The 25,240-nt window shown below is 43.8% G+C and overlaps 1 protein-coding gene across 38 annotated transcripts in view; it reads left to right on the top strand.

Annotated features, from left to right (window-relative positions):
• The window catches only part of LOC101867430 (microtubule actin crosslinking factor 1), a 386,272-nt gene that overhangs the window by 294,638 nt on the left and 66,394 nt on the right, over positions 1–25,240 (top strand). For 37 of the 38 annotated variants that reach the window (XM_074011478.1, XM_065533991.1, XM_074011506.1 and 34 more), the window contains 2 exons: positions 24,511–24,672; positions 24,867–25,037. In XM_074011478.1, the coding sequence (XP_073867579.1) occupies positions 24,511–24,672; positions 24,867–25,037 (333 nt within the window). Of the gene's footprint in view, positions 1–11,608; positions 16,571–24,510; positions 24,673–24,866; positions 25,038–25,240 lie in introns of those variants that run through there. The other variant, XM_065534037.2, reaches the window with a different exon arrangement.

The raw sequence follows: 25,240 nt of genomic DNA, 5'->3' as shown, positions 1-25,240 counted from the left end.
TACTGAATGCATATCACTTTCACCATTATAAAGTTGAAAAATCTTAAGTTGGCCGGGCGTGGTGGCTCATGCCTGTAATCCCAGCACTTTGGGAGGCCAAGGCAGGTGGATCACGAGGTCAGGAGATCTAGACCGTCCTGGCTAACATGGTGAAACCCCGTCTCTACTAAAAATACAGAAAAATTAGCCAGGCATGGTGGTGGGCGCCTGTAGTCCCAGCTGCTGGGGAGGCTGAGGCAGGAGAATGGCGTGAACCCGGGAGGCGGAGCTCACAGTGAGCTGAGATCATGCCACTGCATTCCAGCCTGGGCAACAGAGCGAGACTCTGTCTCAAAAAAAAAAAGAAAAATCTTAAGTTAAACCATTGTTAAGTCAGACCATCTATAGTAAGGGAAACAGATATAGAGAATTACAGTGGTAGTGATGTAGTGGTAAATGCGGTAAGAAAGATCTGAGTCTAAATGATCTCTGAAAAAAACTGTAAATCAGATGTTTAAAATCCCATTTTGCAGATAATAAAACTTAGACTTGAAGAGGTTGAAATAACTTGTTCGAGCCACATAGCAAGTAAATATTAGAGTTGGGATTGGGAAGGTCTGTTTGGCACCAAAGTTTATGCTACACCAGTGGTTGTCAACCAAGCAAAGCTTTGCAGAAACTCCCACTTCCCGCCACTCCTTTTTTTTTTTTTTTTTTAAACAGAGTTTCACTCCCATCACACAGGCTAGAGTGCAATGGCACAATCATGGCTCACTGCAGCCTCGACCTCCCAGTCTCAAGTGATCCTCCTGCCTCAGCCCCACAAGTAGCTGGAATTACAGGTGCCCGCTGCCATGCCTGGCTAATTTTTGTATCTTTTGTAGAGATAGGGTTTCACCATGTTGCCAAGGCCAGCCTTGAACTCCTGAGCTCAAATGATCTGCCTACCTCAGCCTCTCAGAGTGCTGGTATTACAGGAATGAGCCACCATGCCTGGCCCAGAGACATTTTTTATTGTTATGACTGGAAAAGCTGCTACTGGCATCTAGTAAGTGCTGCTAAACAACCTACAATACACAGGATGGCCCCTTACAATGAAAGAATTATTCAGCTTACTTCTAGAAAGCTAGGGAATTTGATTTTTGCCATCTTCAGATCCCATGACAAGTAAGAGTTAACTGATTAAATAGTTCCACTTCCTGGGAATGCTTCTGTGGTTTTCCTCTTCTTTAAAGAAAATTAGTTAAGAAATAGTGTTGCTTCTGGGAGTGACTTATACAGATAGAGTCAGGATCTTGGGGAACTAATCTGAGTCAGCGACTGAAGAATTTTCTCCACGCCTGACCAGTCCCCACCCCGCACTGCCACAAGGCTCCTGCTGTGGAAATCAATCAGCTGTGTATCTCAGGCTGCTTCCTGTAAATGGCATTAGCCCTTGCACCAGCTGGGAGTACTGATGTCAGTGTGATTTTATCAGACTCTGTTTCTTTTGAGCCTTACTGTTTGGAACAAAGGACCCTCTGTTAAGAATGCAGAGAGCTAGTGTGATTGGATAGCTAGCATATATGTACATGGTTCCTATGGAAAAAAAACAGACATAAATTATGCTATAGCCCTCTAAAATTTGGGTCTCCAAAATGATTTCCCGACCTTCTGTCTATATTCACAGTTCTTTCTGTAAGTACTTATCCTTCCCCCAAAGTAATTCGAGGGCCATCTGATCTGATAAATGGTGGTATCCTTCAGAACTAGCATATTTTTGTGTTTCCAGTCTTGGACATATTTGATCCCCACTATCTTTCCAGTGGTATTTCCTATATAGACCATCCACTACATCCAGTTACCCCAGACACTCCTTATACATTTTACGTATTTGATTTCTGAAGTCATAGGTCAAGTCCACTTCTTTATAAAGCTGTTTTTTTTTGGGGGGGGATGGATTATGGCTCTGTCACCCAAGCTGGAGTACAGTGGTGCGATCTCGGCTCACTGCAACTTCTGACTCCCAGGTTCAAGTGATTCTCTTGCCTCAGCCTCCCAAGTATCTGGGATTACAGGCACGCATCATCACGCCTGGCTAATTTTTTTGTATTTTTATTAGAGACGGGTTTCGCCATGTTAGCCAGGCTGGTCTCGAACTCCTGACCTCAGGTGATCTGCCCACCTCGGCCTCCCAAAGTTCTGGGATTATATTATAGGCATGAGCCACCATGCCCGGCCTTATAAAGGCTTTTGATCTCCCCGGCTCACTACTTCTGATCTCTTAATCATTTACAATGTATAACTTACTTGACTTTTATTACATACTACCTAATTTTGACATTTTCTGATTATATTCATCTGTCCTATCCCCTCAGTTAATTCACTTTTGTGTCCCTTAATGTAGTTAGCATATTGGTATATACATAGTTGGAGATGAGAGAATTATTTGACTGACTGGATGAACATTCTTTATTTCTCATAAACCATGTGAGCTCTAGGATTCAAAATGCTGTCTACTCTGCAAGACTTGAGATATGTATCCTTGTGTGTCCTGAAGAAATTCTAATCTTAGCCTGATTTCCTCAGCTCTCCATCTTCCTTCTGGGCTTCCTTCCTTCTCTGCTAGTTAGTATATGTTAAGGGAACACAATCTTTTTTCAGTATAAGAGAGCAAAACTAAGAAAGAAATGTGCTACTTTTTATGCACAGAGTCATTGGTACTTACTCAATTAGTTGACAGTTTAGTGTAGTGAAAAAAACTGAATACAGGTTTGAGTCAGAAGTATCCAGGTTTGAATCCTGGCTCTATCATTTACTAGCTGAGTGACCTTGAGGGAAATGACTTAACCTCTCTGAATCCTATTTACTTTAACTATAAAATACAAGTATTGGTAAATCATACCTTTAGGATTTTTATGAAAATTAAATGAAGTGATATCTCTAAAAGCATTAGACTTATATTCGGTGCTCAGGTCACTAGATGATAATATGCTTTTTTAAAAAAGAAGCTTATCTAGACATATAAATTAGAATATTTTGAATTTTTTTTCATTTTTGTTTTTTGTTTGTTTGTTTTTGAGACAGGGTCTCACTTTGTCACTCAAGCCTGAAGTACAGTGGCATGATCATGGCTCACTGCAGCCTCAACCTCCTAGGCTCAAGCGATCCTCCCGCCTCAACCCCCGCAAGTAGCTGGGATTAGAGGCATGCACCACCACAACCAGCTAATTTTTGTATCTTTTGTAGAGACGAGGTTTCACCATGTTGCCCAGGCTAGTCTTGAACTCCTGAGTTCAAGTGATCCGCCCACCTCAGCCTCCCAAAATGCTGGGGTTATAAACATGAGCCACTGTATCGAGCCTATGAAATCTTTTTAATAACAACAGTTACCCCTCTTTGTGACTAGCGATCATCATTCATCATTCTCCAGAAGACTTGATCTAAGGCCCAGCACCAGAGAAGATTGGTTTTTTCTTCTTGGAAATTGGAAAAATGGAAATTATGAGGATAAAGTAAAATTAGTTTGATAACAATGAAACAAGTGGATGGACAGTCTTCCTGAGCAGTTTTTGTGGGAACAATAGTGTAGGGCTTATTTCTAGCCCTAGAGTGGCAATAATAGGCAAGTTTAGGTCATGACTCAACACAGCTTAAAATATATTTTATGTACACGTACATATACATACATGTTTATTCATTAATTTTTTCATTTATGCATTTCTATCAGAATCCTACAACCAGCAGGTTTTTCTGAGACCATTTTGGCCTTGGCTTGTATGCTCTACAAATTAATATTATTTTCAAATCATTAACCAGAATTAACCAGAAGACATTACCAGCTCAGTGACTTCCCCAGCCTCTCAGTGCCCATTAGATCAGCTCTAATGATCTCAGGGATTTTGGCCTAATTAGCTTTTATTGTAGACCATGTTATCTTCCTTTGTTACCATACAATGGCAACTACTAAGTCAGCATCTTTAGGAAAGACACCTCTTAATATTAATCAATCTTTAATTAAAACATTGAGGGCTGAGGTGAAAAATATCGGCAGAGTTTCAGAGGCAAGCAGCTTAAAATACAGATATAATTCATTTGTCTGCCAATCTCATACCAGATTGAAATGTTTTACAGAAAGTCTTTAATTCTTTACAGTTTCAGCAAATATGTGTTTTTAATGTTTTTAACATTTGGTCATGTGTATATATCAGTCAAGGAAAGAAGATAATTCAAAGAAATTGTATGTGCCTTAGATTTTCTCCATCTTGAATTAATTGTATTTATCAAGTGAACCATTTTATATCTCTGTCATCTTGCAATTCATTCTCAAAGGATAAGCTCTGGTTTTGGTCTAATTCTTTAAATTCATACCTAAGCTGTTTGTTTCTTTATCAATGATAAGAATTTTCCTTAGTAACAAATTGAAAGAGATGGTTTTTAGAAATCTCTTCTCTCTGTATTATTTATTCTGCCTTCTTTTCTAATATTCAAGAGCAGGGGCTGGGCGCAGTGGCTCACACCTGTAATCCCAGCACTTTGGGAATACACCAAGGCAGGCAGATCACTTGAGGTCAGGAGTTCGAAACCAGCCTGGCCAACATGGTAAAACCCCATCTCTACCAAAAATACAAAAATTAGCCAGGCTTGGTGGTGGGCACGTGTAATTCCAGCTACACAGGAGGCTGAGGCAGGAGAATCGCTTGAACCTGGGAGGTAGAGGTTGCAGGGAGCCAAGATCATGCCATATCACTCCACCTGGGTGACAGAGTGAGATTCTGTCTCAAAAAGAAGAAAAAAAAAAAAAAAAAAAAAAGGTGATTCAACCCAGGGACCTCTTTCATGGAAATAACCAAGCAACTTTGCGATGATCATGCCACTCTGGAACTGGAAAGACTACTCTCAGTCCCAGGGGGAGGCCCACATCATCACTTTCTCAGGAAAACCTCCCCTGAGCTTCCAAGCCAGGTTGAGGCCCATGACCCATGTTCTCATAGCACGGTGTGCTTTTCTTTCAGAGTAATTATGCAGTTGATTAAAATGAATGTCCTTCTCCCTTACTAGAACGTAGGCTTCTGACTATGTCTTGCTCATCACTCACTCTCTTAGTGCCTGGCATAGTTTAGGGCACATAGTAAATCCCAATAAATATTTGGTGAATGGATGAAAAGAAGAGAATCAACGATATAACCTTGTAAAATTAGTTGCCTCAAGAGGATAGGAAGAGGAATCCAAGGAGACAAAGGACTGGCTAGAAAGATAGCATCAGGATACCACGGTGTCATGGAAGTCAAAAGAACACAGTCTCAAGAGGAAGGAAGGACCCATACTTATTTCTCACCACTGCTTATCCTTAACCCCCTCTAATCTGATCCAACACCCATCACTGTGCTGAAACTGCTCTCTTAGATATTCACTGGCTTCCTAGTTGCCAAGTCTAGTGGCCTTGTCTACCTCACTGTTCTCCTCTTTCGTTGTGTAGCATTTAATATCAGATCTTCTTTCTTGAAAGTTAATTTACTTTCTGGACATTGTGCTCTTCCATTTTCTTCTCTGGCTGCCCTTCTGCTTTCCTTTTTGGTTTGTCTTCCTATCTCTTAAATATGTGGTTCCTGAAACTCTGTCATCTGTCTCTTCTCTCTGCACTCAACCTCTGAGATGCCAGCTTTTCACTGTTCCATGGGGAAAGGCTTCCAAATCTGTCTTTCTCTCTCTTTTGTTTTTTATTTGTTTGGTTGGTTGGTTGGTTTTTGTTTTGTTTTGTTTTTTGAGATGGCATCTCACTCTGTCTCCCAGGCTGGAGTGCAGTGGTGCGATCTTGGCTCACTGCAGTCTCCACTTCCCTGGGTTCAAGTGGTTCTCCTGCCTCAGCCTCCCAAGTAGCTGGGACTACAGGTGCATGCCACCATACCCGGCTAATTTTTGTATTTTTAGTAAAGACGGGGTTTCACCATGTTGGCCAGGCTGGTCTTAAACTCCTGACCTCAGGTGATCTGCCTGTCTCGGCCTCCCAAAGTGCTGGGATTACAGGTGTGAGCCACCACACCTGGCCCAAATCTGTATCTCTATCCCAACATTGATTCTTTAGTGTGAGGGGCCTTTCTAGACACCTTCACATGGGTCGCTTTTTAGTATTTCACATACAGAATGGTCTAAAATAAATGAATTCAAATATTTTCTTCTTTCCTGCTGTTGTTTTATAATAAGTACTACTATGATCTTAGTAACCTAAGAGTAACACTATATGGCATTATCTTTGTTTTTTTTCCCCTAACCTCTACCTTCTCTTTGGTCAGTTGTGAAGCCCAAATATTCTTCCTCTGCGATTACTTTCACAGCCCTCTTCCTCATTTTTACTAGCCGTATTATTCTGGACAAGTATGCTTGCCACCCTAAGCTTCATTTATAAAGATTTGGGTTTTTTAAATGAGATAATATAAGTGACAGTTGTGTGAGCACCCCGTCCCAAAGTCCTCATTAAAATTTTTTTGGGGGGCCGGGCTTGGGGCTGTAATCCCAGTACTTTGGGAGGCCAAGGTGGGTGGATCACCTGAGGTCAGGAGTTTGAGACCAGTCTGACCAACATGGCGAAACTCCGTCTCTACTAAAAATAGAAAAATTAGCCGGGTATGGTGGTGTGTGCCTGTAATCCCAGCTACATGGGAAGCTAAGGCAGGAGAATCGCTTGAACTTGAGAGGCAGAGGTTGCAATGAACGAGATCGCGCCACTGCATTCCAGCCTGGCGACAGAGTGAGACTCTGCCTCAAGTAAATAAATAAATAAATAAAATAAAAAGTTTTTTTTGCTGGGCACGGTGGCTCATGCTGTAAGCGCAGTTGGGAGGCCTAGGCGGGTGCATCGCTTAATCTCAGACAACATGGTAAAACCCCATCTCTACTAAAAATACAAAAATTAGCTGGGCATGGTGGTGCACATCTGTCATCCCAGCTACTTGGGAGGCTGAGGCAGGAGAATCACTTAAACCCGAGAGGTGGAGGTTGCAGTGAACCAAGATCATGTCACTGCACCCCAGCCTGGGCAGCAAAGTGAGACCCTGTCTGGGAAAAAAAAAAAAAAATTAACGACAAAAAAAAATATTTTACAGACAGGATCTCACTCTGTCGCCAGACTAGCGTGCATTAACACAATTACAGCTCATTGTAACCTTGAACTTCTGGGCTAAACGATTTTTCTCAACTCAACCTCCCAAGTAGCTAGGACTACAGATGCACATGCCTGGCCAATTTTTTAACTTTTTGTAGAGATGAGTATCTTGCAATGTTGCTCTGGCTAGTCTTGAACTCCTGGCCTCAAGGGATACCCCTGCCTCAGTTTCTCAAAGTATTGGAATTACAGGCGTGAGCCATTGAGCCCAGCCAGAATTTGCTGCTTTAGAGTCCTGCCTTTGGCTCTTTTCTTAGAAATATTTGTCTTTGCCATCTCTGTATATCTGAAATCCTAATGAGTAAATGTGATTCCCTCCACAAAGCCTTCTCTGATACCTCCTGCCTTCCTTCTTCCCACCCTTCTGTCAGGTCTTTTCTAACTTGCAAAGCCCCATGATTTTGTCATCACCATGGTTTTGGTAACCATTAGTCTAAAAAAGAGGATTAATACACTGTCTTTTGGAAAGTCTACAAGCAGGAAAGGGCTTACAGGGGTCATAGAGTTCCTGCAAAGTGTGTGGAAAGTTTTCTCATGGGTTCACGAGTACATGAGAGCTCAAATAGCATCAAAATCTTTAGTATCCCACTTAAAGCAAACTTCATGTCATGCTGTGTTGCTTTATGAACCACTCTGTAGCCATGTTTATAATAATAAAAGTACCAAAGGATGGCAGTGACTGATGCCCAACAGGTACAGACTAACACTGTGGAGTTTCTACTTGCTACTAAATAATGCTTGTAAAATCTAAAGATCCTAAGATGAAAGGCATTGTGTAGATTTAAAATGAGCAAGATCCAACCAGTCCTCTGTATCCTCTTCCAGTCAGAATTAGTCTTCCAGGAGAGAGCACCCATCAAGGTGGGTGAAAAGGCATCATAGAATCTAGGGAAGTGTGAATCTGGGGTCTCCAGACTGTCCCAGAGGGCTGGCATTTTAGGTCTGAAGCAGACAAGGGCAGGATGCCAGGTCCAAAACTTGGAAAGGGAGCTATGTTAGGGTGTGAGAAGACTCTACCCGGCTGTCTTTCATTAGGAAGACTGCGGGAGGGAGCTAGAAGGGCCAGGGTTTTTCTTTCTTCTAAGTTCACTGAAGGAAAATCTAACACCAAATTCTGTACTTGGGAATTTCAAAATGAGTAGATAATTCTTTGAACTCTGTAATCAACTAACTGGAAACTCATTTGAAATTTGGCTTCAGTGCATATATTTGTGGTTACAGGAGTGGGGGAAATATCTGAAGAAGGTCTCTGGAGCTCCCTGTATTTCTCTTTTAAAAAGTTTATACATAGCATGTGAAATGAACAGATGCCTTTTTTTTTTTTTGGTAGCTATCAGGGCAACAAGAGGTGAAAAGCCGTATCAGGTATTTATTTCAGTCACTGAGATGGCTATTGGCAGAGTTCCACATACCTAAACTAAGGAGAAACTCATGAACAGATAAAAATTAAGACATGGAGGAGACCTTGTGCTTCCTCTCTTGATTTATTTCTACACACATTGATGATTTTTTAAAAAGAGCAAAGCACTCAGAGAGCATTCTTTGGCTTTGCGTTTTGGGGTTTTTTTGGAGGTGGGGTGGGAGGATTAAATTACTATATGTAATTTCTCTTTAGGGTGTATTTAAATTTATTTTCCGAAAACCCTAATTAGAGAGAGTGTGACTACAGATAATAAGTAATTTGAATTGGAATTTCATAGTTGTAGAAATGCTCCATTTATTTATTTATGTGGATCACTGATGAGAGTGGTAAGAATATTGGTAGATAGATGTGGGAAGGAATTATTTAAGAATAGGCTGGATTGGTTGGTACCTGACTTGGTGAGGAAACAGTAAAGGAATTTCTGCTCGTGAAGTTTGTGATTCCACATGAAGATAATTCTTTATGGCTAGGCAGAGTGGCTCATGCCTGTAATCCCAGCACTTTGGGAGGCTGAGGTGAGTGGATCACCTGAGGTCAGGTCACCAGCCTGGCCAACAAGGGGTGAAACCCCATCTCTACTAAAAATACAAAAAATTAGCTGGGTGCAGTGGCGTGTGCCTATAATCCCAGCTACTCGGGAGGCTGAGGCAGGAGAATCACTTGAACCCGGAAGGCAAAGGTTGCAGTAAGCCAAGATTGTGCCATTGCACTCTAGTCTAGGCGACACAGTGAGACAGAGTCTCACTCAAAAAAAAAAACAACCAAAAATTCTTTATAATAGAATAACCACCCATCTTTCATCCAGAGCCAGAATTCCTGAGATTCTTCCAACCAGAGGGGCCCTGGCATGCTAAACAGTCTGTTATGATATCTGAACACTTAAGTGAATGTATTTGGCCAGGGAGATTTGCTAGTAAAATTGATCTTTCCTTCCCTGAGTTTTTCCAGTTGTGCCGAATAATTAAAGGAAAATTAAAACCTGGATTCCCTAAACTGTTAAGTATCAGATCTGTAAGCTATCAGTCCTTAGGATTATGGTGTTATCAGAGTTAGAAATGACTTTAAAATTCATCTGAACAAACTGCAGAAGATTTGTGAATCTGTTTTCCCAAATCTCTGCCAAATGAGTGCTTGAATTTCTGCTCAAACACCTCCAGGATAAGGAAAGTCACCAGTGTAGGGGACACCCTATTCTTTGAATAGCCGTGAGAAGCTCTTTGTTGGTTTTAAATCTTAGATCTTAGTGTGCCAGCTTAAGGAGACATCCAAAGCAAGTTTCCTTCCTCCCACGTCTCAGCCCTTCAGATACTTCATGCTAATTACATCTCCTAGAACTTTCTCTAGGTCAAACATTATTGGTTCTTGTACTGTTTGTTCTTCATAGGACAGGGTTTCTAGTGTCTTGGCAGTATAGGACCAAGAGGACACAGGATTCTGGGGCAGTGCCTCTAAAAGTTTTAGAACTAAAAAATATTAAAACTAGAAAGGGTGTCAAGACACAACCTAGTCTGCCTCCCCACCCCTTTCAGTTTACAGATGGGCAGAGTCTTTTGGATTTGAGTGGGTAAAATTGATCAGCAGCCTTTGTTGAAGTGAGAAATGAAGTGTAAAGCATTTTACCAGAGAAAGGTCTTTTAGTTGCCTAATTCCCATTACAGGCTTCAGCTCACTTCTCATTTTTGCCAAGGACCAGTCTGATTCTCTAAGTAAGCCTAAGGCTCAGCTCAAGGTTTTAGTGCCAGATCTCCATACACCAGGTATTGGTTTCACTTACTGTTTGTGTAAAGGGTAGAAATAACTTTTCCATAAGTTTTGCCATATATATTGACAACATGGTCCGACAGGGATTCCGAATTTTAATAGATGTTTTTTTCCTTCATAAAATCAGAGAATGGCCATCAAAGGAGAACAGAGTATTGGACCCCTTCAGAGACGCAGCTGCCTCTGGTGGACAGTTTCCTGGGTTGCCCTTTGTACTTTCTTTGTTTAACAATCACCAGGTGACCAGGTGGCTTTTCTAAAAGCCAAAGGCCGTGGACGACGGGATTGTGAGCTACTTTTCTCTAGTATTTTCTATTTGAGATTTGAAATACCCATGCTTTTCATCTAGTCCAAGGAGGCTCAGGTTTCCTTGGCTGTGCGCAGCTATAAAGGAGCCAGGTGTTTGGTCGTAGGGCTCAGCTGTTGGCATCCCCACCTTCCCCCAACACCCCATTTTCCTCCTCATTGATACCACTCAGGTCTGTGAGCAGAGAAATCCTGGTGGGAGAATTGATCAGGACTTGATATACTTGAGAAGGGGGAGAGGGAAGGTAGAATGTGCCTAGAGTTATCCAATAACTTGGTCTCTGAGCGTGACCGAATTCCTTTGGGGCACCGGGAAAGTGCCGGGTTTAAGGCTGGAGTGTTCTTCGGTCCGGCAAGGGGCGCGCTAAAGGTGACATTGGAAGGAGCAGGGACAGCCTTTGGCGGCAGAGCTGGAGCCGAGAGCGATGCAGGCAGCCCACCCCAGCCGGCGCGACCTGCCGGCACACGGGAACTCGAGTGGCCCTCGCCGGAGCCGGCTAGCTGGGGGAGTGGGGGCGCCCCTTCTGGATTCGTTCGCCTTAGGGCTGGGCTCGGAGCCGGGCCGGTTGGAGCGAGACGGGGACGGGAGGGGCCGGGCCAACGGGAGGAGGGCGGGGCTTTCCTTTGTCAGGGGATTTGCGCCGCGCAGCCGAGACTCGCGCGGGTTCCGTTCCTCTCCTTGCGCCCTCTCCAGGGGCGGGGCGTTCCCCTCTGGCCCCTGGGCGCGGTGGGCGTGAACGGCTGGCGCCCCGGGTCCCTCGCTCCGAATCCTGCAGAAGCCCCTCCTTCGGCGCCTCCGCTTCCAATCCTCTGCCCCGCTCCCTCCTCTTTCGGGGTCGCTCCTCTCCCCGGCCCCGCCCCCGCTGGGCCCCGCCCCCGCCCGCGCCCTCCTCCCTGGGCTCTCCGCGTCGCGCGCTCCCCGGCTTCCAGGGGCCTGCCCGGGCGGGGCGGCGCAGCGCGGCGGCGCGGGGAAGGGGGAGGAGAGCCGCCAGCCAGCCGAGCACTTCCAGCGAGCGAGCTAGCTAGCGGGCCGTGCGGCGCGGGGGAGGAGGGCTCGCCCCCCGCCCGGCCCGAGCGGAGCCTTTTGTTCCCAGCCAGAAGTTTGCATGCCGGGACCGTGACAGCTGCGGGCGGGGAGGACGGCGGGGCCGCGGGGCCGGCGGCGTGGTGGAGAATAGAGGCGGCTGCTTGTCATGCAGCCCACGGCGTGGCGGCTGCGGGCCGGGGACTGGCGGCGGCGGGGGAGGCGGCGCCCACAGCACTCGGGACTCAGCTGCCGGAGGGACAAACTAACTTCCTGAGCGCGGGACCTGAGGCCGGCGCGGCCGGGAGCCACCTGCAACCTGCGGTGAGGCGACCCTGGCCCTCGGGGCGCGCGGCATGGCGCGGGGAAGCGGGCCTTGCTAAGCGAGCCCCTCCGACAGACCCGCGGCCGCTGCTGCCGCCCGCCCTCCCGCCCGCTTTTCCGAGGGCCTGGCCTGGGGCTCGGCTCGCCTTGTTTTGCAGCCACAGCGCAGGGTTGGCCTGGGAGCCACAACAATGCCATGATGTTTTGGAGACAGGAAGCCCCAAGCTGGCCCCGAATGAAGGACTTCCTGTGTTTAAAGTTGCAGGAATATCCGCCGACCATCCCAGTTCAAATGCAAACACCCCAGCTAGGGAGGACGAATGGCTAATTCAGACCAGCTGGACTCTCCAGGGCTGGAACTGAGGATAAAATGAAAGGAATTCTTAGGAGCTTGGGCCATACTTGAAGACTAGAGAAGCTGTGCCATTGTTATTAAAGGATACAATCGGCATAAATTTGCTGCTCCCAACTCTGCTTCGTTGAGAAGTGAGTGGAACTAGATATCGAAAAAAACTTGTCAATATGAGATGATTTTTGTTGACTGAATTTGAAAGAGCAGTGCTCTTTAAAAAAAAAATTAAACCATAAGCCATACAAGGAATTATTTTAAATTATATCGTCTCTCTGTCAACTATGAGGCTGCTAGCCTGTGAGGAAAAAGCTGTTTGTATTAGAGCTTCTCCCAGAATGGTTTCAAAACGGGACTTCCAGGCCGAATTTCTGGAGGGCAGATGCAGTTGGTGGTTTGGGGTATGAACAACTAAAAGGATTTATAACTTATGTAGAATGCATTTGGGGGGAACCTGTGAAAAATACTTTTGAAAGATTTATGGTTCATCTTGATTGAAAAAGGATGGGTAAGCCACTCAGCAGACCAGACTGTTTAAGGCGGAACCCCACCTGCCTGGGGAAAGGAGAGGAGGAGGATGGCTACATAGAGGACTGCTATGTTCCACAACGGTCTATATATGATACAATGAGGATAAATGAGCAAATTGACCAGGGGTCAAAGCTTAACCAGACTTCTAAAAGCACCATGGAAAAGATGGAAGGAAGTACTATATCCAGCAATGGTACATTAGGAGCAGCATCTAATGTTTTTGAATCTAGAGCACCAGAAGGTAAGAAGCTGGATGAGAGGATAATATTTGATGCACTAAAGCTAAGCAGTGATGTGCAAAAATCAGCACCTGTGCCACCCAGAAGGCGGCCAAATGCAGAACGCAAAGACAATGTTAACAGGAGATCGTGGAAGTCCTTCATGCCACCTAACTTCCCAGAATTTGCAGAGAGGATAGAAGCCTCTCTCAGTGAGGTATCAGAAGCTGGTGCTTCAAATCCTTCCTTGCAAGAGAAGAAGGAGTCGAGTTCTGCATTAACAGAAAGTTCTGGTCATTTGGACCACAGGGAACCTCAGTCAGAGTCAGTAACTCTGGAACATGTGTCCAAATCCCTAGGTATTCCAGAGGTGCAAGATGTAAAAAACTTAAGTGGAGACTGCCAGAACTTTAGATTTCAGCAGCACAGTGCAAACCCTCCCCATGAATTCCAGCCTCTAGAATCAGAAGCTGCAGCAACAAGTGGTAACACAGATGTAATGCAGGAATCCAGATTCTCAAGTGCAACCTGGCCGAGGGCCACAAAAAGTTTAGCTAAGGGAGGCTTCAGTGAGAAGCAGCACCCCCTTGGGGACACAGCCTGCACTGTGGAAATGCCACCTCTCTCCCCTTGCCTGAGTGAAGAGCTGTTAGATCCAGAATTGCATGTTCTCATAACCCCCAGCCTGAGAGAGAAAACAGAGTCTGAGCTAAAGTTTGAGGAGGATGAGCGATGGATCATGATGGAGGCTGAGGGAGAGTGGGAGGAAGATAAACTGTCAGAGAGGGAAAAGACTTTTCTGATGGCAGATGAGAAGAACAGCCTGGCAGATATTTTTGAAGAAAGAGAACAAGAAAACACAGCAGTGGTGGAGGATGGATCCGATTGCTTAGCTGCTGTCTTGAGGACTTTTGGCCACCTATCTCTTGGTCAGATTTGTTGCCCTGATGACCCACAGCCAGCCAAGGACCAGTTGGCTACTGTTCCCAAGGATATACCCCTGGATTGTGATTGTGTTCTTACAGGTGAGGATATTCTTGGTGAGGTGGCAAACAAAACTGCTCAGGGGCTAGAGGGTCTTGTTTCAGATTCAGCATGTACTGTGGGTCCTATTGATGCAGAACAGCTCTCTGACACAGACTCAGTGCAGGTGTTTCTTGAACTTGAAAAGGAGTGTTTATGTGAAGAAGGAGTAACTCCTGTAGTTGAGCTACAGAATCAAACCTCTTCTGAAGGGCTGGCTGCATCCCAGGATGCAGAAAATTTACTTGTAATTAGTCATTTTCCAGGAGCTGCCTTAGAAAAGGAACAGCATTTAGGCCTTTTACATGTAAGGGCAAAAGACTATGATACTGGATTGGATTGTGGACATTTTAATACCCTGGATTCTTCTCAGGTGCCTAATGCTGTGGAACTTATTGCCCACGTTGATATCATGAGAGACACTTCCACTGTTAGCAAGGAGGAATGTGAAAAAGTGCCTTTTAGCCCCAGGACTGCAGAATTTAAGTCCACACAGCCAGCTGATCTGGATTCACTGGAAAAGCTGGACCCAGGGGGACTGCTGAACTCTGATCACAGGGTTTCTCATGAAGAAAAATTAGCAGGCTTCATTGCTTCTGTGCTGGCCAAAGACAATGGCAATTTGTCCCAGGGAGACTGCAGTCAAACTGAGGGGAATGGTGAGCAGTGCATTGAGAGGATCACCTTCAGTTTTGCTTTTAATCATGAACTAACAGATGTTACCTCAGGATCTGAAGTAGAGGTGTTATATGAATCAAATTTACTAACAGATGAAATTCATTTGGAAAGTGGGAATGTAACTGTTAATCAAGAAAATAACAGTCTGACGTCGATGGGCAATGTGGTCGCTTGTGAATTGTCCGTGGAGAAAGTTTGTGATGAGGATGGTGAGTCAAAAGAGCTGGATTATCGAGCCGTGCTTTTGGAGGATCAAGCCCCAGCACATTTCCACGGAAACTTCCCAGAGCAGGTCTTCCAGGATCTCCAGAGGAAGTCCCCAGAGTCAGAGGTTTTGAGTCTGCACCTGCTGGTTGGAGAAATGAGACTTAATCCAGATGGAGTGGAAACTGTGAATAATACAGAGCCTGAGCTGAATGTGGCATCATCAGAGGGAGGGGAGATGGAAAGGAGAGATTCAGATTCATTCCTAAATATTCTTCCAGAGAAACAAGTTACTGAGGCTGGTACTACTGAAGCAGTTTTAGAGGAATGGAGACCCATCCTCCAGAGGCCTTCCTGGACGGCTGCAGTGCCCACTGGCGAAGATGCCCTAGATGCTGCACTGCCCACCCCAGAGGAGGATATCTCAATTGCTGCAGTGCCTGCCCCAGAGGGAACTGATGGAGCTGCTGCTATAGTGCCCTTCCCATATGAGGACATCCTAGTTGCTTCAATAGTCTCCTTAGAGGAGGAGGATGTCATAGCTGCTGCAGTATCAGCCCCAGAGAGGGCTACTGTCCCAGCTATTACAGTGTCTGTCCCTGAAGGGACTGCTGCAGTTACTGTGGTATCCTCCCCAGAGGAGACTGCTCCAGCTGTTGCAGTGGCCATCACACAGGAGAGTATGTCAGCTGTTGCAGGGTTCTCCCCAGAGTGGACTGTTCTAGCTGTTGCAGTACCCATTGCAGAGGAGGATGGTACACCAGAAGGGCCTGTCACCTCAGCTACCACAGTGCATGCTCCTGAGGAGCCTGATATTGCAGCTGTTAGAGTGTCCACTCCAGAGGAGCCCGCCTCCCCAGCTGCTGCAGTGCCCACCCCAGAGGAGCCCGCCTCCCCAGCTGCTGCAGTGCCCACCCCAGAGGAGCCCGCCTCCCCAGCTGCTGCAGTGCCCACCCCAGAGGAATCTGCCTCCTTTGCAGCTGTGGTGGCCACCCCAGAGGAACCCACTTCCCTGGCAGCTTCAGTGCCCACCCTTGCAGCTATGGTGACCACCCTAGAGGAACTCACTTTCCTGGCAGCTTCAGTGCCCAACCCAGAGGAACCCGCCTCCCCAGCAGCTGCAGTGCCCACCCTAGAGGAACCCACCTCCTCAGCAGCTGCAGTGCCCACCCCTGAGGAGCCTGCCTCCCCAGTAGCTGCAGTGTCCAACCTAGAGGAGCCCGCCTTCCAAGCAACTGCAGTGCCCGCCCCCCAGGAGCCTGCCTCCCCAGCAGCTGCAGTGTCCAACCTAGAGGAGCCCGCCCCAGAGGTGCCTGCCATCCCTGCTGCTTCAGTGCCCACCCCAGAGGTGCCTGCCATCCCAGCTGCTGCAGTGCCTCCTATGGAGGAAGTTTTCCCCATTGGTGTGCCCTTCCTGGGAGTTTCTGCCCACACTGACTCAGTGCCTATTTCAGAAGAAGGAACTCCTGTTCTAGAGGAGGCTTCCTCCACTGCAATGTGGATCAAGGAGGACCTTGATTCCCTAGTATTTGACATAAAAGAGGTGACCAGCACAGTGCTACGTGTGAAAGTGCCTCTGGCTGCAACCACTGAATTAAATTCAGATGAGGTAATTGTTGCCCATTTTGATTCTGGGAAGGGTCTAGAGTAAAGTGAAATTTTCTAGGGTGACCTGGTGTTGATGAGAAATGGTGCAGATAGTTCTTTCTTTTGTTCTTTTTGGGTCTCCTGGGCTTATAGTTTGTAGTCTTTCTGTTGAGTTTATGGGGAAAATATACTTTAATTTTGTCTGGTGAAAAACTTTATAATTTCATGCTTCGTTTTTTATTCAGATAAACCAATCCCAAGGAAAACAGGGATATAAACAGTTGTTGATTTACATTTTTAAAAAGATGATTAGCAGGAAAGGGTGATTCTGCTTTTGAATTATACAGTGAGCATGTTCTTTCCTAAACCAAGAGATAGTTTGTTGATTGGTGGTGTCAACATTTAGGTAGAGGCCAGAGTGTGAGCTTTGGAATGACACCTGGGGTGCTTCTTAACCACTCTGGGAAAATTAGCTATTCTTGAGTCTCCTGTTTCTTCATTTGTTAAGGCAGAACTCTGTGAGGATAAAATGAGGTACATTTAATGTACCAAGCATATAAGATTACCAATCACTGGCCATATCCTTCCCGTTCTTTTCAAGTAAGTATGTTGGTTAGTTGAAAGAATTTACCAAAGCAGACTGGGGAGAAGCAGTAAAGCTAAGTGATTAAGAACTTTTAAATGCAAATGTGTGTTTCTGAAAACCAGAGCTAGGCATAATGTTTATGAAAAATAGAGATATTTTAGTCATCTTTGTCAAACTGCCTTTGTGTCCTTAAGCAAGTCACTTTCTTTTCCAGGACCTCTTGTTTCTTAATCTATAAAACAAGAAAATTGGGCTAAATGTCCTCTTGGGTCTCTCTTGGCTCGAAGATTCTTAATGTTAGAGAACCGAATGTGTTAGGAAACAGTTGGAAATGATGTTCCACATCCTTGAGCACTCCTAGTCCAAGGAATTTGAGATCAGCAGCTTTCCACGGTTAACTGCCCAGATTTCATTTGGTCAGTGGTTAAGAGTGAAGGAGTTAGAGGTTTAATCTGAACACAGATATGACTGAGTGAGAAGATTGTTTTGATTTTACTGCACCCCTAGGACTCAAATAGTGCCTTCTTCATAGTAGGCATTTGCCGTTGACTGGCTGACTGAATGCATGAATATCAATTTCCTAGATTATGGATGGATGCTACAAGAAAGATGGGTTTTCTCATTCACCTCATTGCAGAGCCTTTCAGGGCAGCCTTAAGTCAGGTAGAGCTCCTGTTAAACATGCAGGTCCTGACAACAAAATCATTTTGATTGCATGCCATAAACTCTTTGATTAAGAGGATTGATTAAGATCATCTGGCCTTGCTGAGTGGCGGTGATTTTACCTTGAGCTTTACCAGTTGTTTTGTCATGTAGCATTCCATCAAATTAGGATGCATCATCTTTGAGACTGATGGATTTTTTATCCATTTTTCCAAGTTTTATTGAATTTGGAATTAACACTGAGATCCCAATAGCCTGTCCAAAGTGAAGACAATAGGTCAACAACAGAGTAAATTTCTTGCACTGACATTCTTGATAATACAGAATATTTCACCAGGCACAATGGCTCACACCTATAATCCCAACATTTAGGAAGCCAAGGCAAGAGGATTGCTTGAGGCCAGGAGTTGGAGAACAGCCTAGGCAACATAGTAAGACCGCATCTCTAAGAAAATAAAAATTTTTAAAAACCCAGAATATCTCCGGTGTAAAGCTTATATAGCAGTAATCATGAAATACAAGGATTAAATTTATAGTGAGGCAATCAAATCCACATAAAGGGGAAAAAAATCATAGAAATCCTGTATCATTCTCTAGGATCCTTGTTTCCTCATCTGCAAAATGAGTAGATGGCTACATAATCTCTATCCTTCCAGCTACAGTAAGTAATCCTTTTATGAAATATTGACTGATGTAAATGACAGGAGAAGGAAATGGTAGCCCAGCTGCAAAGTTGCCCATCTCTGAAGTGTGGTTACTTTGTGGAATATCTGGAAGTGAGCAAATGCCTTTATCTGTGTACAGGAAAGGAAAGATCTGAGCCTCAGCCAGGGCTGTTAACCAACAAGAATGTAGACAGGCTATTTTGAAAATACTGAAACAAAACAAATCATTATAGAGTTAGCATTAGTGTACAGGTTTGCTAAATTGGTGAAATATTATTTTAAAAGGTTTTTCCAAGATGAGAGATTACGAATTTTTTATTTCTTCCATTCCCTTAAGAGGATTCCAACAGGCAACTAAAACTGCCATTTTTATATATAAACACTTAGAACTCGACAAGTGATTTAGAATGAACTGAGGTCCTCTATGTCTGTACAAGTGCAGACATGTATACATGGTTAAAATAGATATAAACTTTGTATTTGCCAATAACAACAGAGTTTGGTAGAAGCAAAATGCCAAAAACTTGTTTGCTTTTTCTGTAGTGGGATCTGAGGCCTACTGAGACCAATCTCTGGTTATATAAACTCCCTACTTATTTATAGACTTCTCCAGTCTTAATCCAAGTCACTGGTTCAAAGGAAGAAAAAAACCTTTTGTATAAAATAAGAGTTCTATAAGATTAAAATTTGCCAAGAGTCTTTTTAAGCAAAAATTGGGGAGCACCACAATTCCAGTTCAGTGTTTGAATGCTCTGCTGGTCAGCAGAATCTTCATTGTTTTTTTTTTTTTTTTGCATTCCCTAACACCCTTTCCATGCAAGGATTCATTCGTTCACCAAATAAAAATTATTATTTATTTATTATTATTTTTTAAAGACAGAGTCTCACTCTGTTGCCCAGGCTGGAGTACAGTGACACAATCTTGGCTCACTGCAACCTCTGCCTCCCGGGTTCAAGCAATTATCCTGCCTCAGCCTCCCAAATAGTTGGGATTACAGGCACGTGCCACCACACACAGCCTTTTTTTTTTTTTTTTTTTGTATTTTTAGTAGAGACAGGGTTTCACCATGTTGGCCAGGCTGGTCGTGAACTCCTGACCTCAGGTGATCCGCCTGCCTTGGCATCCCAAAGTGCTGGGATTACAGGCATAAGCCACCACGCCTGGCCTGAATAAATATTATGAGTACCTACTCTGTGCCAGGTACTAGGCTCCTACAGTAAATAGAATTGGCATGGTCCTTGCCCTTGTGGAACTTATGCTGAGTGGGGGAGGCAGATATTAAGGAAACCACGCATAAATAAATATAAAATAAATACATAGTTAGAAATTTTGGCAAATTCTTTGAATAAAAAGATGTCAATGGATTTGAAGACAATAGGGTGGATTGAAGATATATTTTGGAGGTGAAATCAACAAGATCTGATTGTGACTTCTGTGTTGGGGTGAGGGAGTTATCAAGGGTGACTTTTAGGTTCTGGTTTGTACAGTGGAATGGATGGTGTAAATTATTGATTTAAGGAAGAGCAGATTTTGGGGTAAGGGAAAGTGGGAGATACTGTTTTATTTTTGAACTGTTAGGCTTGGGATGCCTATGGTTCATTTTTTGCATGGAGATATTAAGAAAGCAGTTGGATGTATAGGTTTGAAACTCAGAGAGATCAATTGAGAGTCATAAGCATTTATTGTGGTTAGTATTTAAACCCATAGAAATTTATGGAATTCCCTAGGAAGAGTATAGAAAGAGAAGAGAGTCCAGGACTGACATCGTCCCCTCACTCCCACCCCGAAAGACTTCAACATTTAGAGATCTAGAAGAGGAGAAAGAGAACAAAGGACAACAGAAAAGAGTCAGTCAGGGTAAAACTGGAAAAATGCAATAACAAGGCTGGATGCCGTGGCTCATGCCTGTATTCCCAGCACTTTGGGAGGCTGAGGCAGGCAGATCTCTTGAGGTCAGGCGTTCAAGATCAGCCTGGCCAACATGGTGAAACCCTGTCTCTACCAAAAAAACACAAAATTAGCTGGGTGTGGTGGCGCGTGCCTGTAGTCCCAGCTACTTGCGAGGCTGAGGTGGGAGAATCACTTGAACCTGGGAGGCAGAGGTTGCAGTGAGCCGAGATTGTGTCACTGCACTCCAGCCTGGGCAACAGTGTGAGACCATGTCTCAAAAAAAAGAAAAAAAATGCAGTAACAAAGACAAAAGTGTTTTAAGGAGTTCTTTAGGAAATTTTCTATTTTGTATCCTAGTTGCATCTTACAACCTTGCAGCAATGTTTAGTGTACTTCTTTGGAAAATGTCTGCCAGTGCTGCTTAGTTAATAACATGGCACAGTCCTGTTTCACTAACAGTGTTTGAAATACCAAGGAGTAGGAATTTTAGTGTATCTAAAAGCACTGGTTTTGCAAAACAGCTTTATTTGGGAGTTGAGAGAAGGAAGCAGGTGTTTTCAGATGTACGTTCTTTAACGTTCTGTTCACTTATATTCCAAATAAATAGATAATATTTAGAGGTGTTTTCGTATCTTTTTCAACTTATGAGAAATGATACAAATACCCATTGTCCCTGTCAATCCATAGAGTGAAGGTGAGAAATGAAGGAATAGCTAATGCTTCTATAGGAAATGTCTGTAAACAAAGTAAATCCAAAATTTTAAAGTAGCAGTAGCTCTTATTATAGATTGAACATCCAAAATGCGAAATGCTCCCGTCTGAAACTTTCTGAATGTTGGCATGATGCTCAAAAGAAATGCTCATTGGAGCATTTCAGATTTCAGATTTCCAGATTTGGGATGCTCAACCAGTAAGTATTTAATGCAGATATTCCAAAATTTGAATAAATCTGAAATCAGAAACACTTCTGATCCCAAGCATTTTGGATAAGGGATATTCAACTTGCGTATGAAAGAGATTATTGAACTATTTAAATATAATTTTACTTCTCTTTCTTTCTTTCTTTGAGATGGAGTTTCTCTCTTGTTGCCCAGGCTGGAGTGCAGTAGCACGATCTTGGCTCACTGAAACCTCCTCCTCCCGGGTTCAAGTAATTCTTGTGCCTCAGCCTCCCAAGTAGCTGGGACTACAGGCGTACACCACCATGCCTAGCAAATTTGTGTGTGTGTGTGTGTGTGTGTGTGTGTGTGTGTATTTTTAGTAGAGATGAGGTTTTGCCATGTTGCCCAGGCTCCTGACATCTGGCAATCTGCCCGCCTTGGCCTCCCAAAGTGCCAGGATTACAGGCATGAGCCACTGTGCCTAACCTATTTTACTTTTCTGTATCATTTACAGTGCTATCCAGTAGGACTTGCTGCCAAGATGGAGATGTTCTCTATCGATGGTCCAGTTGAGTAACTGGACTTTGACCATGTGAAATGTGGCTAGTGGGTCTGAGGAACTGGATTTTAAATTTAATTTAAATGTCAGTATGTAGCTGCTGGCTGTCATGTTGGAAAGCACAGAAAGAATTTAAATGTCAGTTGTAGAGTGAGATAGGATTTGGTTATTGAATAAAAGAGGGCCCTGTAATGTGGACTTGACATCTTCCCTCCATACTTTGGCTTTCTGCCTTCTTTGCCTTTTCATTCCTTCACCTTCACCACCATCATTTTATCGTACCAAAAGCAACTTTAAACTTGGGATGTTTTTCCTGTCTCTAATCTGATTTTTCTTCAGCAGAAACATCTTTAATGCTACAAAATGGAATTATAGCAGTTGTTTTTTCTGGGAACCATGTTGTTGGAGAAATAGTCATTTTAACTGAACTGCTTTGTAATGTTGCCTAAGAAAATATGGTATAATCAAATTACAGTAAAAAATGAAGTGCACTCATAATTACTTTTATAACCTTCCTTTTTCAGTGTTCCCTGGGGCTTTCCCTCTCTGGTAATCTTAGCCAGCCATAGACCATTCTTTCTAGAATCAGTTTCCTAATGCTAGTGTGGTCTGTGGTCTCATATTGACCAAATTTGGTCTTACTCAAACTTATCATTTTCTTTTATATTATTTTCGTCCTCTTCCATTTTCTGTCATCCTCTGGCCTTAATTGACTCACCTGGCTCAGGGAAGAAAAAGGAAGGGAAATAAATCCAGGCTAGAGAAATATGGCTGGTTCTATCCCTCTGATAACTGAGAGAAACCCAATTTTTTTTATTTTTTATTTATTTATTTATTTATTTATTTACTTTTGAGACGGAGTCTCACTCTGTCGCCCAGGCTGGAGTGCAATGGCACGATCTCTGCTCACTGCAACCTCCGCCTCCTGGGTTCAGGCAGTTCTCCTGTCTCAGCCTCCTGAGTAGCTGGGATTACAGACGCGTGCCACCACGTCCGGCTAATTTTTGTATTTTTACTAGAGATAGGGTTTCACCATGTTAGTCAGGCTGGTCTCAAACTCCTGACCTCGTGATCTGCCTGCCTCAGCTTCCCAAAGTGCTGGGATTACAGGTGTGAGCCACCGCACCCGGCCGAGAAACCTGATCAAACCTGATCTTAGGGACAAATTTTTTTTTCATTATTTTCCTTTATACAATTTTTTTTTTTTTTTTTTTTTTTTGTGAGACGGAGTCTCGCTCTGTTGCCCAGGCTGGAGTGCAGTGGTGCTATCTCGGCTCACTGCAAGCTCCGCCTCCCGGGTTCACGCCATTCTCCTGCCTCAGCCTTCCGAGTATCTGGGACTACAGGCGCCTGCCACCATGCCTGGCTAAGTTTTTGTATTTTTAGTAGAGATGGGGTTTCACCGTGTTAGCCAGGATGGTCTTGATCTCCTGACCTCCTGATCTGCCCGCCTCAGCCTCCCAAAGAGCTGGGATTATAGGCGTGAGCCACTGCACCTGGCCCCTTCATACTCTTAATGTGGCAGAAGTACCATTCTCTTCTGACCCTTTTCGTTTCCTTTTAGACATGTCTAAATCATAATGGAGCTTAACTGTAGTACAGCAAAGTATACACATTGCTTGTTACATATATTCACATTGTTTTAAAATTCTGTTGTACCATGGTAAACATGGATAATACAGTATCATTTTTGAGCAGTTTTTTAAATGTAAATCTGTATCTTATTCAGAGTGTGTGTCTGAAGTTATTAAGGACATTTCCCAACGTTACTGGCCCATTTCTCTTTGTAATCAGAGGAATTCTGTTTCAAGATTATTGCTGTGTGTGGTCTGTGGCTCTTGATCAGAATGAAGTTAAACGGCCACAGGGGGATTAAGCTATGAGGTTGGCGTTTTTCACACTGTTATGTTTTGACTAATTGAGTTATTAGTCCTAGTCAGAGAGGAGCATTTCTTATTAGTGGTCAGTTAAGGCTATTCCCCAAGGGATATTTCATTGTAAATACTAGTCATTTGGTATCATTCTTCCCTTTTAGGAAGAAATATACATTGCACTTACTTGTACAGCATTTTGAGGTTGATGCTTTTCTATTCTCCATGGCTTGTTGCATTAAAAATTAAGCAACAGGCCGGGCGCAGTGGCTCACACCTGTAATCCCAGCACTTTGGGAGGCCACAGTGGGCGGATCACAAGGTCAGGAGATCGAGACCATCCTGGCTAACATGGTGAAACCCCATCTCCACTAAAAATACAAAAAAATTAGCTGGGCATGGTGGCGGGCGCCTGGAGTCCCAGCTACTTGTAAGACTGAGGCAGGAGAATGGCGTGAACCCGGGGGGTGGAGCTTGCAGAGAGCCGAATTCACACCACTGCACTCCAGCCTGGGTGACAGAATGAGACTCTGTCTCCAAAAAAAAAACAAAAAACAAAAAAATTAAGCAACAGATTTTTTTAAAAAGAAGAACAAAGGAAAGAGTCATTGGGTTAAAGACCTAAGTAGCGTCATAACTCTCTGGAATTACATGTCCGTAGGAGAATGTATTGAAATACAAAACCACGTGTTTTCTTGATGCTTCACATGCAAATGCTTGTTCTTTCTTTTTATTCCTGGTTGTCTTTCATTAAGTCATAAATGCCCCAAGAATAACCAGTCTCTGTGTGGTATAGAGAGTCTAATAGCCTTTGTATTAAATCTTTTTTGGCTTGCAATTATCTAGATGTTTCAGAAAGAACAAGTGGATCCTCTTCAGATGAAATTGCAGCAGGTGAATGGACTTGGCCAGGGATTAATTCAGAGTGCAGGAAAAGACTGTGATGTGCAGGGTTTAGAACATGACATGGAAGAGATCAATGCTCGATGGAATACATTGAATAAAAAGGTGAGTGACAATGGGGTAACAAGTGTACTGGAAACAAAAGGCATAGAAAAGAGACATCTGAATCTAAGGTTTCCCGAAACCTGAATGGAAATAAAAATTTAGCAGTTGCAATCTATAATTACTAAAAGAGGTCAGTAGTAATTTGAAAACTACTTTCTCCTTTCTCATAATGAACCTACATGTTCATGATACAGGTCGCACAAAGAATTGCACAGTTACAGGAGGCCTTGTTGCATTGTGGGAAGTTTCAAGATGCCTTGGAGCCATTGCTCAGCTGGTTGGCAGATACGGAGGAGCTCATAGCCAATCAGAAACCTCCATCTGCTGAGTATAAAGTGGTAAAAGCACAGATCCAAGAACAGAAGGTAAGTGATAATGTTGGGACAGTGAACTGTAACAGCCATAGGGAGTGGTAGACAACATATTTGCTTGTAGTTTAAGAAGCAATTCAGAGTTTTAGTAGAATCCTAACCTACTTTGTGTCGTCCTGAAAAGTGGAAATTGATTTTTCATTATCTTACCTAAATCTACTGGTTTACTGTGGCATATGTTAGACTGAATAATTTTG

This window comes from Macaca fascicularis, chromosome 1 (genome assembly GCF_037993035.2).
Source record: "Macaca fascicularis isolate 582-1 chromosome 1, T2T-MFA8v1.1".
NCBI lineage: Eukaryota > Metazoa > Chordata > Mammalia > Primates > Cercopithecidae > Macaca > Macaca fascicularis.
Note: the sequence above shows the minus strand (reverse complement) of the source record. Positions and strands in the feature narration are given on the sequence as shown.